The sequence below is a fragment of the Electrona antarctica genome (assembly GCF_951216825.1).
Source record: "Electrona antarctica genome assembly, chromosome: 9".
NCBI lineage: Eukaryota > Metazoa > Chordata > Actinopteri > Myctophiformes > Myctophidae > Electrona > Electrona antarctica.
In genome coordinates this window covers 29,927,256-29,945,878 of record NC_136790.1, presented here as the reverse complement: position 1 = coordinate 29,945,878, position 18,623 = coordinate 29,927,256, and the positions used below count along the sequence as shown (strand labels likewise).

At 43.2% G+C, this 18,623-nt stretch overlaps 1 protein-coding gene across 3 annotated transcripts in view; it reads left to right on the top strand.

Annotated features, from left to right (window-relative positions):
* Positions 1-18,623, top strand: part of flnba (filamin B a) — a 62,865-nt gene that overhangs the window by 31,840 nt on the left and 12,402 nt on the right. For 2 of the 3 annotated variants that reach the window (XR_013790727.1, XM_079509167.1), the window contains exons 23-40: positions 77-391; positions 516-630; positions 1,791-1,991; positions 2,222-2,395; positions 2,926-3,088; positions 3,916-4,076; positions 4,630-4,797; positions 5,661-5,784; positions 6,536-6,689; positions 6,825-7,014; positions 7,787-8,034; positions 8,375-8,458; positions 10,051-10,156; positions 10,374-10,514; positions 11,936-12,064; positions 12,477-12,650; positions 13,411-13,569; positions 18,199-18,402. Coding sequence is in view for 2 of the 3 variants with exons in the window: in XM_079509167.1 (XP_079365293.1) it covers positions 77-391; positions 516-630; positions 1,791-1,991; positions 2,222-2,395; positions 2,926-3,088; positions 3,916-4,076; positions 4,630-4,797; positions 5,661-5,784; positions 6,536-6,689; positions 6,825-7,014; positions 7,787-8,034; positions 8,375-8,458; positions 10,051-10,156; positions 10,374-10,514; positions 11,936-12,064; positions 12,477-12,650; positions 13,411-13,569; positions 18,199-18,402 (3,010 nt within the window). In the remaining variant the exon portion in view is untranslated. The remainder of the gene's footprint in view (positions 1-76; positions 392-515; positions 631-1,790; positions 1,992-2,221; positions 2,396-2,925; positions 3,089-3,915; positions 4,077-4,629; positions 4,798-5,660; positions 5,785-6,535; positions 6,690-6,824; positions 7,015-7,786; positions 8,035-8,374; positions 8,459-10,050; positions 10,157-10,373; positions 10,515-11,935; positions 12,065-12,476; positions 12,651-13,410; positions 13,570-18,198; positions 18,403-18,623) is intronic. The other variant, XM_079509168.1, reaches the window with a different exon arrangement.

The window sequence follows — 18,623 nt, the reverse complement described above, 5'->3', positions numbered from 1 at the left end:
TTCCTTGTGTATCTCTCCCTCCCTCTTTCCTTTGCGCTCCCACGTGCTCTCTCTCGCTCTCTCTCTCTCTCTCAAGGTGAGGGCGTATGGTCCAGGGTTAGAAGGGGGCGTGGTGGGGAGTCCAGCCCAGTTCACCATCGACACTAAGGGGGCCGGTACTGGTGGTCTGGGCTTGACCGTGGAGGGTCCCACTGAGGCCAAGATCGAGTGTTCTGACAACGGGGACGGGACCTGCAGTGTGTCCTACTTGGCCACCGATCCAGGCGACTACCTGGTCAATATACTGTTTGAGGAGGTCCATGTTCCAGGGTCACCCTTCCGAGCTGATATCCTCATGCCCTTTGACCCAAGCAAGGTGACTGCAACGGGGCCTGGACTGGACAGAGCCAAGGTGAGGAGGACGTACAGTAGGACCCAGTAAATGAATGGATGGGTCGGGACTTATCGACTTTAATTTTAGTCCAGATAAAAGTGTTCAAAGGACACTGAGAAGTCATCTCTGTCTGTCCATGCAGGTAGGAGAGAGGAATGTGCTGAATGTGGACTGTTCTCGGGCTGGACCAGGCCAGCTGAATCTCGAGGCTGCACTGGATTCTCCCTCAACTCCAACTAGTACATCTCCTGCTACCGGTATGACCCAAAAACCCACAGTCCATCTAATGGACAGGTACACTAAAACACACACCAGAGAGTCCCTACAATATCCCACAATCCAGAGTAGAGGTATTCACGGGTCTACCCGAACCAAAAATACATGACGGTACCTGAGAGTCGTATGGGTCAGGGACAGGGTTCATGTTTTTTCATGGTCACTCCGGTCTGGGTCGGTTCAAATACTCGGGTCCCGGGTCTGTTTATCAGATTGATTATGTGTAATACGGTACCTGAGTGGATCCGAGCAGACCTATACCTGGCACTGATTAGTGCTGCTTGATGTTTAGACTGACCTAGGATCATATTACAGCAGCACAGTACGGTTTTGCATGCATGCCAGACTTGCCTGCAAAGTTCAGTGATTTGGGAGAGACCGCCATCATCTAACCACTGCAGGGCAGTGGATATTACTACCTAGTTATACTGTATGCTCACTTGTATTCTGACTGAGGTCAGCCATTCATTTTGTTTAGTTTAGTTTTTGTAGAGAGTCGAGATCTTTAATGGATAACTTGCAATTTAATTCCATTATCTCTCATTGTAGGCTGGTATGTAGCTGGCTAGCTGCTAGATTCTAGATTTTTTTTTTAAGCAATAAAGCTGAGGCAAGAACACTAAGAGAATCATGTTTCATTTATTTAAAAGATGATTTGCTAACCTTATATCTTCAGGCAGGGTTTTCCTAAGCCTAGGTGCCTCGACTGCAAACACCCAATCACACTAGTGATTAAGTGAGTTTTAGGAACAACAAGGACAGCCTTATCTGAGCATCTAAGGCTGTGCACAGGCTCATAGGGAATCAGCATATCTGAAATGGAACTGGGAAGCTGTCCTTACCAGACTTTAAAAGTCTGGTAAGGACAGGTTCAAATCTTAAAATCTATTCTGAAAGTAACAGGTTTCCAGTGGAAAGTAGCTAAGATGTGATTTGATGCAGACAGACAAACAGACACACAGACACACAGACACACAGGGGCGAATGCAAGATTCTCAGAGACGGTTGACACACCTTAGAACTAGTTTTACAGCTTCAAAAAAACAGCTGTGAAAATGGTATTACTACCCAATACAACCAACACTTTTCAGTGTTTAAAGTAAATGTGAAAAACAATAGTTGTAATTTCCTTGTCCTCCAGGTGTGAAGGCGAAGACCGAAGTGGTTGACAACAAAGACGGGACATACACAGTGACCTATGAACCTTTGACCCCTGGCATGTACACCCTGCTGTTGAAGTATGGGGGGAAGGTCGTCCCGGGGTTCCCTGCCAAGGTCACTGTAGACCCGGCTGTGGACACATCCAAGGTCAAGGTGTTTGGACCAGGAGTGGAAGGAAAAGGTACAGGACGGAATTCTGCTTTGAGTCTGGTTGTCCTCTCTTCTTCACTCCATTATTTACCTTCTCTTCTCTTCTCTTCTCTTCTCTTCTCTTCTCTTCTCTTCTCTTCTCTTCTCTTCTCTTCTCTTCTCTTCTCTTCTCTTCTCTTCTCTTCTCTTCTCTTCTCTTCTCTTCTCTTCTCTTCTCTTCTCTTCTCTTCTCTTCTCTCTCTCTTCTCTTCTCTTCTCTAGCCGTTTTTAGAGAAGCCACAACAGAGTTCACGGTGGATGCTTGTGCCTTAACGAGGCGAGGAGGAGACCACTTGAAGTCGCAGGTTCTAAACCCGTCAGGTGCCATAACGGATTGTGTGGTGACTGACGAGGAGGATGGGACATACAGTGTGGAGTACACTCCTTATGAGACAGGTATGGCTTACAACCACAACTTTGAACGCACCTTTTATACTACACAACAATAGCAGTGGTAGAATATATTCTTCTTCTTCCTTCGGCTAGTTCCCTTCAGCGGTCGCCACAGCGGATCGTTGGTTTCTGTTTAGTGTCTTCCTCCGTTACTTGACCCTCCTCTTGTCCTCCTATGCAAGTGTAGCCTCGGTCCCAGCCTTACCCATCTGTGAAGAGAAAAGCCTGGTCACAACCTAAGGCAGAGAGTGCACAGCCCGGAAGTGTCGGGCCGGAACATCCATCAGATGTATTTGCCCCGGATACGATATTTTCCGACCAATCACAACACTTTCATAAACGGAGAATGTAAGCAGATTTGTGTGTCAACGTCATTTCCTTGAGCGGTACTTCCGCCAATATCCCGCAACTTCCGCCAAATTCCAGCAATGCACTCTACAGCGTAGGTCTAGCCCAGCGTGATGCGCGCGTGCATCATTTTGTATGTGTATAAATGGATACATGTCCTCATGTATGTTTATGTGTTATTCCAGGTGTTCACGATGTCCAGGTGTCATATGATGACACTCCTGTGCCCAACAGTCCCTTCAGGGTGTGCGTGTCAGAGGGCTGTGACCCCAGCAGAGTGGTGGCTACTGGACCCGGCCTGGAACAGGCCCTTAGAGACAAGCCCAACTCATTCAACATTATCACCAGGTAATTGCGAACGAAGTGAGCACTAACTATAGAAGCTGGCCAAAACTGTCTGTCTGTCTGTCAGTCTGTGTGTGTGTGTGTCACGCTGTAACACCACCCACCACCAGAGGGCAACTGAAATTGGAACGATACGTGTGTGTGTGTGTGTGTGTGTGTGTGCGTGTGCGTGTGCGTGTGCGTGTGTGTGTCAGACTGCCACAACATCTTCGTTCGCTTCCTGCGTTTACGCGTCTTACTTGTCTATATCAGTGGTTCTCAGAGGGTTTCCCGTGGGATGTACAAGCTCACAGTCAGTGTGTCACCTCGAGCTTATGCATCTGCTATTTTTTTACATTTTAGAAAAAATATAGTTTGAAATTGAGTGTTTGAATTACAATTGTGTGTGTGTGTGTGTATCACGTATGCGTGCTCACCTCACAGGTTAATTGGATTGGGCTGAAAATGTGTTAAAACCCTCAGTGGTGCAGACAATCACGGAAAAACGGAAACGGAAAAACCAAGGCATTGTGAAAAGAAATGCCTTTGTTGTTTATTTCTTTGAGCAAGCCTGCCACAATGAACAACGGGTGTAGGCTCTCAGGTCTCCTATACGTACAGGGTCTCAGACCTGAGAGTCGACTCACGCTCCACTAAAGAGCTCCGTTAAGTGAGGTATGGGATTCACGCAGGTCTGTCTCTGTGAAATGTTTTGTTGCGTTTTATCAGGCAAGCTGGTATAGTAGGACTAGGGTTCACAGCAGACATGTCTGTGTGAGGGAAGGTCCCTGCAGACTGAGACTGCTTTTTAGCAGTCTGCCAGGACCTTAGCTGTCGTTGTGTTTTCTCAGGGGAGCTGGTATTGGAAGATTGGGGATCACAGTAGAGGGCCCTTCAGAGTCCAAGATGTCCTGTAAAGACAACAAAGATGGCAGCTGCAGTGTGGAGTATGTCCCCTACACTCCTGGACTGTATGATGTCAATATTACCTATGGAGGAGATCACATAGCTGGTAAGATATCATTATTAATTTATTATATACTACTGCTAGAACGTTCAGTCCTGTTACTACTACTATTATTCTACTACTAGCAGAGAGTTACTCTTGAATGCATGCTTGAGAACCAAAACAATACTGAAAGAAAACTCTCTTCTCTTCTCCTCCACTCTTTCATGTTAACCTCGTAATGACATCATGTTTGCCCCATCATGACATCATCATCATCATGTCTTTGGCTTTGATTATGTTCCCGTGGATAAACGATGTGTTTCATTGGCTGGCCTTGAGCCTGCGGTGGCTGTTCTTGGCTGGCTTCAAAGGGGAAGGGGTTGCTATGAAGATCAAGTTTCATTTAATTGTCTTTGTTCAGAAAAGCTGTTGACTCATTAAGGAGGCTTTATGTACTGACAGCTGTGGGTTTGTGGCAAGTAAGTGTTTGCATCCATGTGTGTGTATGTTTGGTTCTTCACATCTGTGTGTGTGTGTGTCGGGGTGTGTGTGTGTGCGTGCGCATGCATGCATTAACCAATCCTAACTCCTCCTCCTGTCCGTTGGGTCTTAACAGGAAGTCCATTTAAGGTGCCAGTGACAGATGTGGTTGACCCTGCCAAGGTCAAAGTGTCAGGTCCTGGTGTGGGGTCAGGGGTCAGGGCTAACATCCCACAATCCTTCACTGTGGACTGCAGTAAGGCAGGCGTGGCTCCATTGGCTGTGGCTGTCACTGCTCCTAAAGGTAGCTTTGATTCATTTAATTCATACAATTTCTATTCTTTTTTATGGAAAGCTGATTTGACTATGCAGTGTGTGTACACACACACACACACACACACACACACACACACACACACAACGGATATGCATGTCATGAACGACGCAGGTTGGAATTTCATGATTAGTACTATACAATACCTCTCTCCTTCCCATACTGTACCTTCTGTTCTCACCCACGTTTCTTTGAATTTGATAAAGATGCCTTCATCGTCCTAGTCTCACGTAGCCAGAAAACGATTACACAATCTCCGAATGCTATATACTAGAGTCTAGAACTACACCTCCCGAAATCCGAGTAAGGAAGCTGGCATTTCCGTTCATGAAAATATATTTATCTTTTTTTATCTCCATTACTGCTAAGCAGAAAATCTATATAGGATAAATTAGCGCGACTGCAAAGACGAACACGGAAGTTCTGCTTTATCGCTTACTCATGATCAGAGCTTCCGTTCTCCAGACTATATGACGGAATCGTTTGAAAATTGCTAGAGGCAACAGTCTGGGAACGCAAGACTACTTCCTTCCCAACATTGCTGCCATTCCTCTATATATCACACACTTACGTGTACAATACATTATGGCTTTTGCCTACTTTCTGTTCCATTGCATTCGCTGTCACTATTGGCAGTACAGCACAAATGCTGAGGAAGCCTACTGTACTGTATATGCATACAATCTCCAATCTCCCGATTGTCGTGTGTTTTCTTTCAGTCCGAAATGCCACTGATGTTGATGTTTGATTAATTATAGTATAGATTAGATTTAATATTTGAAATGTATTTACGTTATTTAACTTTATAATTGATTTATATGACTTGAACCCAGGTGTGGCAGTGCCCGTAGAGGTGAGAGACAACGGGGACGGGACCCACACGGTGTGTTACACTCCAACTACAGAAGGACAGTACGCCGTGGCCGTCAAATACAATGACCAAGACATTCCTCGCAGGTATAGAACACATAGCTTTGCATTTATGTTCACATACTGCAGGGTTCCCCAATAGGCGGCCCGCGGGCCATTTGCGGCCCGCGGAGCGCCCCCTTGTGGCCCCTGGAAGAATCCCAGGGGCCACAAGCAGAGTGGCCACAAATTTTGTTTTGGGGGGGTCCCCAGATATAAATGGCATTAAATGGGGGTCAGTAGCCTATGCATGTCAAACTGGGCATCCTTTTCAAATGGGGTCTTGCCCTGAAAATGAATTTTCAGGGCAAGACCTCGACCTTGCGCGTGCAGACTCGGCCCCTAGCCTGGTACCCTAGTCAAAATATGGCCCCCGAGGAAAATTAATTGGGGAACCCTGAGTCATACTGTATACAAAGAAGTGAAAAGAAACAAACAGTCATGGATGCAGAGCTCTAAAGGTCCTTGCAGACCTTTACTGTGTTTTATCATGTGTTTATAAAATGGATAGCGTTGACTCTTGATTAGGATTGGCTGAGCTGTTCCAAAGCATTGTAAAATGCTCTATAAAGACACACACCTGTGACCGATCAGTATTACTGTGCCAAACAAATAGTTTCAAAGTGTCTGGTTTTGTTGTGGGAGTCCATCTGAATGTAAACGTTGCATAGCAACCGCCTTGTTTCTTCAGCCAGTTAGAGGCTACTTTCTTTATTAGCATTCTAGTGGAATTTATATTAAAAAAACTATTTGTAATGTTCATGGTTCCATATTTGGTAATCATCCTCTCCTTTCTCAGTCCATTTAAGTTTAGAGCTCTTCCCACCCATGATGCCAGTAGGGTTCGTGCTAGTGGTCCTGGTTTGACTTCAGGATTTCCCGCTAGCTTCCCAGTTCAGTTCACCATTGATGCCAAGGACGCAGGACATGCTCAACTGAGTGTACTTATTACTGTGAGTCTCATACACACACACACACACACACACACACACACACACACACACACACACACACACACACACACACACACACACACACACACACACACAACACACACACACACTACAATATTTTTATTCTGTCTTCAGGATGCGAATGGAAGTGAGAAACAGACCAGTATCCAGGATGACGGTGCTGGTACATACCATGTGTCATATGTACCAGATAAAGTGGGTCGCTACACCATTGTTGTAAAGTATGGAGGTGACCAGATTCCGTCGTCTCCGTACCGTGTCAGAGCTGCTGCCACTGGAGATGCCAGCAAGTGTACCGTCACTGGTATGTCACACATTGGAAAACCACAAACACACAAACTCCATTTTAACCATGATAGATTCATCGACGTTCATTCAACGTTTTTTCTGGTTGGGTATTTTCTATGAATCTATCATGGTTAAAATGGAGTTTGAAGTTATAGTGGGTTTGTAGAGGAAGGGTGGCGGGGCAGCTAAAATTAATATCAAAAACCTATGTGCCGTGGCACTTTAGTGTGCCGTTTGAAATGGCCAGGTGTGCCGTTTGATTTGAGCGAAAGTAAAAAGTGCTGTCCAACCAAGGGGCCAGTGAGGCTATTCAACGTTGAAGGTCTGGGTCCTAGTGGTAGGAGGAGGGACTACAGGCGGACCCGTGGATTCATGACCGGGAAACCCCGTGCAGCTGGGCTTTAACATTGAGCGCTCGGTTGCATACGTCACTCCGGACCTCAAAGTTGAGGTCCGGAGGAGGGACTTCCGGCAGTCTTCCGGGTGCTTCAAAACGCCACTGAGCAACTTCCACTGACATGAATAGCTGGGGGGGTGGAGCTTCGCGCCAGTTCAGTCTCTATCCTTTTATATACTCTATGTGTCCAACAGCAATGTTTTGTGTGTGTGTGTGTGTGTGTGTGTGTGTGTGTGTGTGTGTGTGTGTGTGTGTGTGTGTGTGTGTGTGTGTGTGTGTGTGTGTGTGTGTGTGTGTGTGTGTGTGTGTGTGTGTGTGTGTGTGTGTGTGTGTGTGTGTGTGTGTGCGCTGCCTAGAGAACCTAGTGATTAATTGACTTGTTGATGGACAGGTCCCGGGATGGGTCCAACGGTGGGCGTCGGTGAGGAGCTGGGCTTGGTGGTGAACGCTAAGCATGCTGGGAAGGGGAGGGTGAGCTGTGTGGTGGTGCAGCCGGACGGTAGCGAGGTGGAGGCCGAGGTGTTGGAGAATGAAGATGGAACCTTTGACGTCTTCTACTCTGCCACGGCGCCCGGGAACTATGTCATCTATGTCCGCTTCGGAGGAGAGAACATCCCCAGGAGTCCCTTCAAAGTCATGGTGAGACACACACTACTATATTAAATGTGAAATATAAACATAGTTTATGCATAAATGGGCATATTTAAGCTGTATTTATTGTGTGTGAATAAAATGTTATTTTGTCCAAAGTATGGTAGAGTATGTTAATATAACGTATACAATTGGGGTTGTTGTACTTGCTCTCCCTGCTCTTCTATTGAGACATGTAGATCCTGTGACCAGGTTGGACACAACCTTTGACACACACGTTGCAGCGTGATCCTTTCAATGCTCTTAAATGTTTTAAGTATATTCATAAAAACGTGTGTGTGTGTGTGTGTGTGTGAGAACAGTTTAACCATTCTCATCGTGTCTCCAGGCGACTGAAGAGATAGATCCCATCATGCAACAGCAGACATCTCTTCAGCAACAGGCTCCACCTGGAGCTGGGTTCCACCCCTGGGTACACTGTCTGTCTCTGTCTCTGTCTCTCTCTCTCTCTCTCTCTCTCTCTCTCTCTCTCTCTCTCTCTCTCTCTCTCTCTCTCACTGCTAGGGCTGGGAAAGTAACCACTTAAACCCTCTATTCTTAGTGAAACCAGTGGTGTAATGGTGATTTCGGGGGAACAGTATTTTAATGACGTCTCATGCACACGCGTGCCTACTTAATGTATGTCATGATTGATACTCATTTTACTTAGCTTTACAGGTGTATAAATAGTAGTAGGAAACTTGTTACTATAGGAAATTAGTTTTTAGCTTAGTTTTTGTTCATCTTCTCAAGGAATGCCTTGAATTATAGGAGCTGAAACTAAAAGTTTGCTTTGAACGAGTATTACATTAAGTGTTCTAGCGTGAACACGCGTCCACATCTGTAAAAATGACTACTGGAACACCGTGGAGTCCCGTGTGGCAACCAAACCACCACTGAGTGAAAGTAAAGCAAAGAAAACCAAAGATACAGTTTAAAAAAAGGAACAGGGTTTCTTATTATATCAACATTTCTATATATCATACATTTCTTGTATCAACAAATTCACATATAATAATATATGTATAATTAATTGACAATTTGCCATTTGAGCCCTGTATTATACTGTATTGTAAATAGCTCTTTTAATTTTTCATAATCATTATAATTGAGGCAAAAGTTTTAAATGATCATGATATGATTTGAAGTCATATTCCCCAGCCCTACTCACTGCTCCTCCTTCACATGCTCTCAACACATTTTACATCTGTCTGTCCGTCCATCCATCCATTAAAGAATGATGATCATCCCTCTCTTTCAGCTTTATCCTTTGCAGGAATATGGCTGCTGCCCTGCAACTCAATTTCACATCATGCTCTCTGTCTCCCCTCAGTCTCAAATCAACATAACGTCATGACACCTTTATAACCTGGTGTGTGTGTGTGTGTGTGTGTGTGTGTGTGTGTGTGTGTGTGTGTGTGTGTGTGTGTGTGTGTGTGTGTGTGTGTGTGTGTGTGTGTGTGTGTGTGTGTGTGTGTGTGTGTGTGTGTGTGTGTGTGTGTGTGTGTGTGTGTGTGTGTGTGTGTGTGTGTGTGTGTGTGTGTGTGTGTGTGTGTGTGTGTGTGTGTGGTTAGTCGTCATCCGACCATATAATCATTGAAACAGTTTTGTTACCGACTCACTGACGGCATATTATTGCACTGAACATGGTTATGTGTGTTTTGGTTTCTGTCTTAATATGGTCTTTCAAGGGAACTGTGATATCTGCCTCCCTTTTCTTTCTTTCTCTGGCTGTATGTATCACCCTGACCTGATCGCTTCTTTTCACCTCTATTTCTGGTTCTACTTCACTACGACTCCCAGAATGCCACTGAGTGGTGATGCGGGTAGGCGGGGCTTTCTCAGAGCAGCATGGCTGAGATGCTCTTCACTGATTGGCTGCGAAAATGCTCCCATTGTTAAATTGTCAGAAAATAACAATTTCTCTGAATATCTCTCTCTCTCCCTCCTACCCCCCCCCCCCTCCTCTCTTCTCTTACTCTCTCTCCCCCCGTTTTTCTTTTTTCCCCTCTCTTCTCTCTACAGGTGACATCAGATTCAGGATACCCAGGAGCCAACAGTGTGAATGGAACTGGTTTCAGGCCATTTGACATGGTCATCCCATTCTCCTTGAGGAAGGGAGATATTACTGGTGAGTATAGTAATATACAGTATGTACCTATAACTGATGATTTGTATACTACAGATAATTATTCTAGGCCACTATAGTCTACACTAGGCTACTATACTACACTATTATTATTCCATTCTCTACTATGATTTAATATAATTATGCTACTCTACAACATATTATAGTACTACTATACTCTCCCTATACCCCCCCCCCCCCCCCCCCCCCCCTCCTTCAGGCGAGGTCCACATGCCGTCGGGTAAGAAGGCGGAGCCGCAGATCACAGACAACCTGGATGGGACAGTGACAGTTCAGTACTCTCCTACTGAGGCTGGCCTGCATGAAATGCACATCAAATACAATGGAACACACATACCTGGTACACACTCACACACACACACACACACACACACACACACACACACACACACACGAGTGCAGTGGCCATGTAACATTTTCCTTGAAGTGTGTGTAATGAATTGCCTGTACTCGGTTTGTGATGGACTAGTATTATCTTTGATGGATGGTTAGTAAGGGTCACGTTTAAGCAAGAACAGACAGACATGCAGACAACACCCCAGTCCTTCTGTTAGTAGTTCACTGAGTGTCTGTAAAAACATGCTGACAACAGATTTATCACTCAGTGACATCATCATAGACAGGACATGGCATGAAGTGTGTGTGTGTGTGTGTGTGTGTGTGTGTGTGTGTGTGTGTGTGTGTGTGTGTGTGTGTGTGTGTGTGTGTGTGTGTGTGTGTGTGTGTGTGTGTGTGTGTGTGTGTGTGTGTGTGTGTGTGTGTGTGTGTGTGTGTGTGTGTGTGTGTGTGTGTGTGTGTGTGTGTGTGTGTGTGTGTGTGTGTGTGTGTGTGTACGTGGCATGAAATAAGTGTGTGAGTGATCCCAACACGGGTGTAGGCCATTATGTTGATTGGTAGGAATGTGTGTTATTACTTGCATTGCAAATGTGGGTGTTTTACACACACAGACACACACACACTTGAAAGTGCTGTGTCAGTACACATGCATGCACCTCTTTGCCCATGTGTACTTATCAATAGGTGTGTGTGGGTGTTGGCCTTTCTTTTTATCAGACAGTGTAGTCTTCTGTCTTGAGACAAACAACACTAACTTTGTGACCGCATATGCTCATGCACGTTGTTGTGTTCACGTGTTCATGTGTGTGTGTGTGTGTAGGATGTGTGTGTGGTCGTTCATGTCTCAGCAGGAGAAAACCATTAAGAAACGCTCAGCTATGACATCACACACTGGGAATCTGTGCACATTTACATTTGAGAGAGAATGAGTGTGTGATGTCACTGTCTGCCCGCCCCCATTGAGAAACACACACACACACACACACACACACACACACACACACAGACAGAGGTGTGCTTGTGGTTGACTGTGTGCAGAGTAAATGTTATCCTGTTACACACATTAGACCCAATTAGCATGAATAGGCTCTTTGTTTATTGTCTAAATCTCTCTCTCTCTTTGTCTGCGTGTAGGTATGTGTGCGTATATAGAGTGTGCATTATAACTGTATGTATGTATTTCTGCATGCACGGGCATGCATACATAGTACATACGTACGTGCATGCAGAAATACATACCTCTGTCTTTGTGTGTGTATGTAATTTATTTTGACCTCTTGACATCAGCAGCTACGAGTGTGCTGGGACATTTTGATGTTTTTAGTATCTTTACCATTTGTCGGCACCTCTAACGCAGTGTGTGTGCGTGCGTGCGTGCGTGCGTGCATGTGTGTGTGTGTGTGTGTGTGTGCGTGCGCATCTTAGAGTCTCCTCTCCAGTTCTATGTGAACCATGCCAGTACTCCCAGTGTGACAGCCTATGGTCCAGGTCTCGTCTATGGTGTAGCCAATAAGATCGCTACATTCACCATCTACACAGAGGATGCAGCTGAAGGTAATTACTGTTCTTCTAATTCTTCTTCTAGTAGTGATACTAATTGCAGTAGTTGTGGTGGTGGTAGTCATTGTTAGAGAAGTTATGTTTCTGTGCCAATGAATGTGTTCTATTACTTTTGCATTCCTTTCGCGCAACACCCTCAAATTAAGTGCTAATGAACTATACTGCATGAGATTAAATAGATGAGGTGGGGCTAATGGAATGGAGAATAATGACACAATTATTTTATTGGTATTTAAAATGCTATTTTAGCAGTCCAGTATTATGGTGAAACAACAACTCAGGGGCTGCAGCACCCTCTATTGGTGCATGGCATGTGTGCATTTTGTACCAATCTGTCTGTCTTTCTGTCTTAACTCGACTTCACATCTCTCCATCTCTCTGTCTGTCCTCCAATCCGTCTCTGCAGGCGGCCTGGATCTAGCCATCGAGGGTCCTTCTAAAGCGGAGATCAGCTGTCAGGATAACAAGGATGGAACGTGTACAGTCACCTACCTGCCCACTCTGCCCGGGGATTATAACATACTGGTCAGATACAATGACAAACACATCGCTGGGAGTCCCTTCACTGCTAGGATCACTGGTGAGACAGAAGGACGGATGAACTAATCCTATTCATTCACAAGCATATCACTGTCTCTGTAAAGAGATGGATGGAGGTGTAGAAAGACCAGTGTTTCTCAAACATCTGACTACGTATTATTTACGTATATGTATTTGGCCGCAGACCCCCTCTGAAAAGATGTTGTGCCAGGTGACCCTATAAGATTCCAAAGATTTTGAAAATAGTAGATCTACTGTACACACTCACAACAACAATGTTTGTAGAACGGCTATTTTCAAATGCCAATATTATGAAATAGGTTTAGAGTAACAATTTTAATGCTATATGAACATTTGAATGGGGATTTCTTGTCCCCAGACACCACTTTGAGAACCATGAGTAGTAGACAGTAAAACTTGTACTGATGCACGACACATGTTACTATATTTACCCAGGGTATCTGGGTTAAGCTCAAGAACTTGTTTCCAGCCAGGCCCTGCTCATAGAACATTTCATGGTAGTGGTTCAATGCCTTGCTCAAGGGCACTTCAGCGGTGGTAATTTTAACGTGTCGGACCGCTGATTCGAACTGGCGACCTTCCGGTATCAAGACCGCTCCGCAATCCGTTCGGCCACCGCTGCCACATGCTATCCGCATAATCCGATGCTAACTGTTGTCTTCTTTTGTGTGTGCGTGCGTGTGTGCGTGCGTGCGTGCGTGTGTTTGTGCGTGCGTGCGTGCGTGCGTGCGTGCGTGCGTGCGTGCGTGCGTGTGTGTGTGTGTGTGTGTGTTTCACAGAGGACAACCAGCGTAGGTCCCAGGTCAAGCTGGGTTCAGCAGCAGACTTTTCTCTGGACATCACAGAGACCGACCTCAGCCTGTTGACGGCCTCCATCAGAGCTCCGTCCGGACGGGACGAACCCTGTCTGCTGAAGAGGATGCCCAACAACCATATAGGTCTGATCCCACTACCAGGAAATATACACTACCATGAAATATACACTACCATGAAATATACACTACCATGAAATATACACTACCATGCACCACAACAACCATTTTTAGGACCCTCTCGAAAACGAGATACTATATCTCAATGGGGTATTCCTAAATAAAGAATTTCAAACAACCATATTAGCAAGGGAGATTAGCAAAGAAATGTGGACACGGCTGTCAAAAGCACCAATTTATTTCCACATCACCATACGTTTCATTTTGGAAGGGGGGCACGTCCAATTCAGAAGCTCAATGCCAGTAATCACCAGTTGTGTGAACCTATATAACAACAAAGGGAACACTGGTAACCCTTCATTTTACGGTACGGTAATTACCAGGTAACTACCAGGTAATTACCTGGTAATAATAGGTAAGTACCTGGTATTACCTGGTAACAACCAGATAGTAGTTATAAGTATTTACCCATTAATTACCTGGTAATTACATGGTAACTTCCAGATACATTACTCAGTAATTACTCAGTAATTACCAAGTATTACCCAGTATGTATAACTATTTACTGTATAATCTCCTGGTAATTATATGGAACTTACCATGGTAAATGACACACTGGTTGCCAGGTAATTACCAAGTATGTTCCTGACAATTACCAGGTATTTATACGTTTTTAGTATGTAATTACCAGCTAACTACCCGGTATTTATAAGTATTTACTCTGCAACCAGGCACGATACCCTGGTTGCAGGTACTATAGGTATGTAGGTACTATAGGTATACCAAGTATTTTCAACAACTACCAGGTATTTACTCTGCTACCAGGCAAGTTACCCAGTAGGTACTAGGTCATTACCAAGTATTTTCCTGACAACTACCAGGTAATAACATGGTAACTGTATTCACTGTGTTTACATGGGTACTACCCATTAAACACGTGGGTAGTAGCCTACCAGGAAATGACCAGTTGTTACTAGGTAATTTCCTGACAACTACCATGTAATTACCTGATAGGTAACCAGTAAGGAAGAAGGAACTGTACTGTAAAAGGAAGCGTGCTCTATTTCCATGATATTACCATGTACCTACCTGGCAATTGTAGATTATAATCCTCCCCATTACCCATCAGGGTGTATTTTGAACTTTGAACTTTGAATTTTGAACTGGCAATAACTGTTAATTACCAGGTATTTACTGTGAAAATTAACAGGTAAAACCAAGCAAGTTACCGTGTAAGAAAGGTGGAATTGTACTGTGAAAGGAAGCGTGGTTTGTTACAGTGAAAGTACAGGGTAATATTATGGAAACAAACCACGCTTCCTTTCACAGTACAGTTCCACCTTTCTTACACGGTAACTTGCAAGGTTTTACCTGTTAATTTACACAGTAAATACCTGGTAATTAACAGTTATTGCCATGGGTAGTACCCATGTAAACGTATTCTTTGTATTTTGAACTTTGAACTTTGAATTTTGAACTGGCAATAACTGTTAATTACCAAGTATTTACTGTGTAAATTAACAGGTAAAACCAAGCAAGTTAACGTGTAAGAAAGGTGGAACTGTACTGTGAAAGGAAGCGTGGTTTGTTTCCATAATATTACCCTGTACTTTCACTGTAACAAACCATGCTTCCTTTCACAGTACAGTTCCACCTTTCTTACACGGTAACTTGCAAGGTTTTACCTGTTAATTTACACAGTAAATACCTGGTAATTAACAGTTATTGCCATGGGTAGTACCCATGTAAACGTATTTTTTGTATTTTGAACTTTGAACTTTGAATTTTGAACTGGCAATAACTGTTAATTACCAGGTATTTACTGTGTAAATTAACAGGTAAAACCAAGCAAGTTAACGTGTAAGAAAGGTGGAACTGTACTGTGAAAGGAAGCGTGGTTTGTTACAGTGAAAGTACAGGGTAATATTATGGAAACAAACCACGCTTCCTTTCACAGTACAGTTCCACCTTTCTTACACGGTAACTTGCAAGGTTTTACCTGTTAATTTACACAGTAAATACCTGGTAATTAACAGTTATTGCCATGGGTAGTACCCATGTAAACGTATTCTTTGTATTTTGAACTTTGAACTTTGAACTTTGAATTTTGAACTGGCAATAACTGTTAATTACCAAGTATTTACTGTGTAAATTAACAGGTAAAACCAAGCAAGTTAACGTGTAAGAAAGGTGGAACTGTACTGTGAAAGGAAGCGTGGTTTGTTTCCCTAATATTACCCTGTACTTTCACTGTAACAAACCACGCTTCCTTTCACAGTACAATTACACCTTTCTTACACGGTAACTTGCTTGGTTTTACCTGTTAATTTACACAGTAAATACCTGGTAATTAACAGTTATTGCCAGTTCAAAATTCAAAATTCAAAATTCAAAGTTCAAAATTCAAAATACACCCTGATGGGTAATGGGGAGGATTATAATCTACAATTACCAGGTAGGTACATGGTAATATCATGGCAATAGAGCACACTTCCTTTCACAGTACAGTTCCTGCTTTCTTACTGGATACCTATCAGGTAATTACATGGTAGTTGTCAGGAAATTACCTAGTAACAACTGGTAATTTCCTGGTAGGCTACCCATGCGCCCATGTAAACACAGTGATTACAGTTACCATGTAATTACCTGGTAGTTGTCAGGAAAATTACCAGTTGTTACTAGGTAATTTCCTGACAACTACCATGTAATTACCTGATACGTATCCAGTAAGAAAGGAGGAACTGTACTGTGAAAGGAAGTGTGCTCTATTGCCATGATATTACCATGTACCTACCTGGTAATTGTAGATTATAATCCTCCCCATTACCCATGAGGGTGTATTTTGAATTTTGAACTTTGAACTTTGAACTGGCAATAACTGTTAATTACCAGGTATTTACTGTGTAAATGAACAGGTAAAACCTTGCAAGTTACCGTGTAAGAAAGGTGGAACTGTACTGTGAAAGGAAGCGTGGTTTGTTACAGTGAAAGTACAGGGTAATATTATGGAAACAAACCACGCTTCCTTTCACAGTACAGTTCCACCTTTCTTACACGTTAACTTGCTTGGTTTTACCTGTTAATTTACACAGTAAATACTTGGTAATTAACAGTTATTGCCAGTTCAAAATTCAAAGTTCAAAGTTCAAAGTTCAAAATACAAAAAATACGTTTACATGGGTACTACCCATGGCAATAACTGTTAATTACCAGGTATTTACTGTGTAAATTAACAGGTAAAACCTTGCAAGTTACCGTGTAAGAAAGGTGGAACTGTACTGTGAAAGGAAGCGTGGTTTGTTTCCATAATATTACCCTGTACTTTCACTGTAACAAACCACGCTTCCTTTCACAGTACAATTACACCTTTCTTACACGGTAACTTGCTTGGTTTTACCTGTTAATTTACACAGTAAATACCTGGTAATTAACAGTTATTGCCAGTTCAAAATTCAAAGTTCAAAGTTCAAAATACACCCTGATGGGTAATGGGGAGGATTATAATCTACAATTGCCAGGTAGGTACATGGTAATATCATGGAAATAGAGCACGCTTCCTTTTACAGTACAGTTCCTTCTTCCTTACTGGGTACCTATCAGGTAATTACATGGTAGTTGTCAGGAAATTACCTAGTACAACTGGTAATTTCCTGGTAGGCTACTACCCACGTGTTTCATGGGTAGTACCCATGTAAACACAGTGAATACAGTTACCATGTTATTACCTGGTAGTTGTCAGGAAAATACTTGGTAATGACCTAGTACCTACTGGGTAACTTGCCTGGTAGCAGAGTAAATACCTGGTAGTTGTTGAAAATACTTGGTATACCTATAGTACCTACATACCTATAGTACCTGCAACCAGGGTATCGTGCCTGGTTGCAGAGTAAATACCGGGTAGTTAGCTGGTAATTACATACTAAAAACGTATAAATACCTGGTAATTGTCAGGAACATACTTGGTAATTACCTGGCAACCAGTGTGTCATTTACCATGGTAAGTTCCATATAATTACCAGGAGATTATACAGTAAATAGTTATACATACTGGGTAATACTTGGTAATTACATAGTAATTACTGAGTAATGCATCTGGAAGTTACCATGTAATTACCAGGTAATTAATGGGCAAATACTTATAACTACTACCTGGTTGTTACCAGGTAATACCAGGTACTTACCTATTATTACCAGGTAATTACCTGGTAGTTACCTGGTAATTACCGTACCGTAAATGAAGGGTTACCGGAACACTAGTCGACTAGTTTACTAGTCGACTAGTAAATCCACTAGTCGACCTTGTTGGTACTAGTTGACTAGTTGATAAGAAAAAAAGAAAGAAAAAAAGTTAATTTTTTCCCCGATTTTGTAGGCCTCAAGATCAGGTAGATTATAGTTATAGTCACCATGTACACAGTTTTTCAATGTACAAATATTTATTTCCCCAAAAAAAAGTTTATTTTTTAAATTTATTTTATTTTTTACATAATAGGTAGTTAAACAACTAGTCGACTAGTCGACTAGTAAAAATGACTAGAAGTGAATGCCCTAGAACACACACCACGCGCGCGCACACACACACACACACAGTGTGTCTCATCCATTGCTTGTCATCTCTTCTCTCTTTTCCTCCAGGCATCTCTTTCATTCCCAGGGAGGTAGGAGAACACCTGGTGAGCATCTTGAAGAATGGCGTCCATGTGGCTAACAGTCCCATCACCATCATGGTGGTCCAGTCAGAGATAGGGGATGCCAGTAGGGTGAAGGTCCATGGAGAAGGCCTCGTCAGGGGGGACACCTTCACCAACTCCTGCTTTGTGGTCGACACCAGGGAAGCAGGTTGGTACAATATTATGTTATACCATACAATAAATAATGAAGAGATTATATTTGGTGCACCACTAGAGACACACAGATCCCCCATTACTATTCATGGTGAACAGATTAACCAGGTATGTTCATATAAATACCTAGGAGTAGTAATAGATCATCTCCTGTCGTGGAAAGATCAGATTGAATCGGTGTGTAAAAAAACAAAGCAAATAATCTATTTCCTTCTC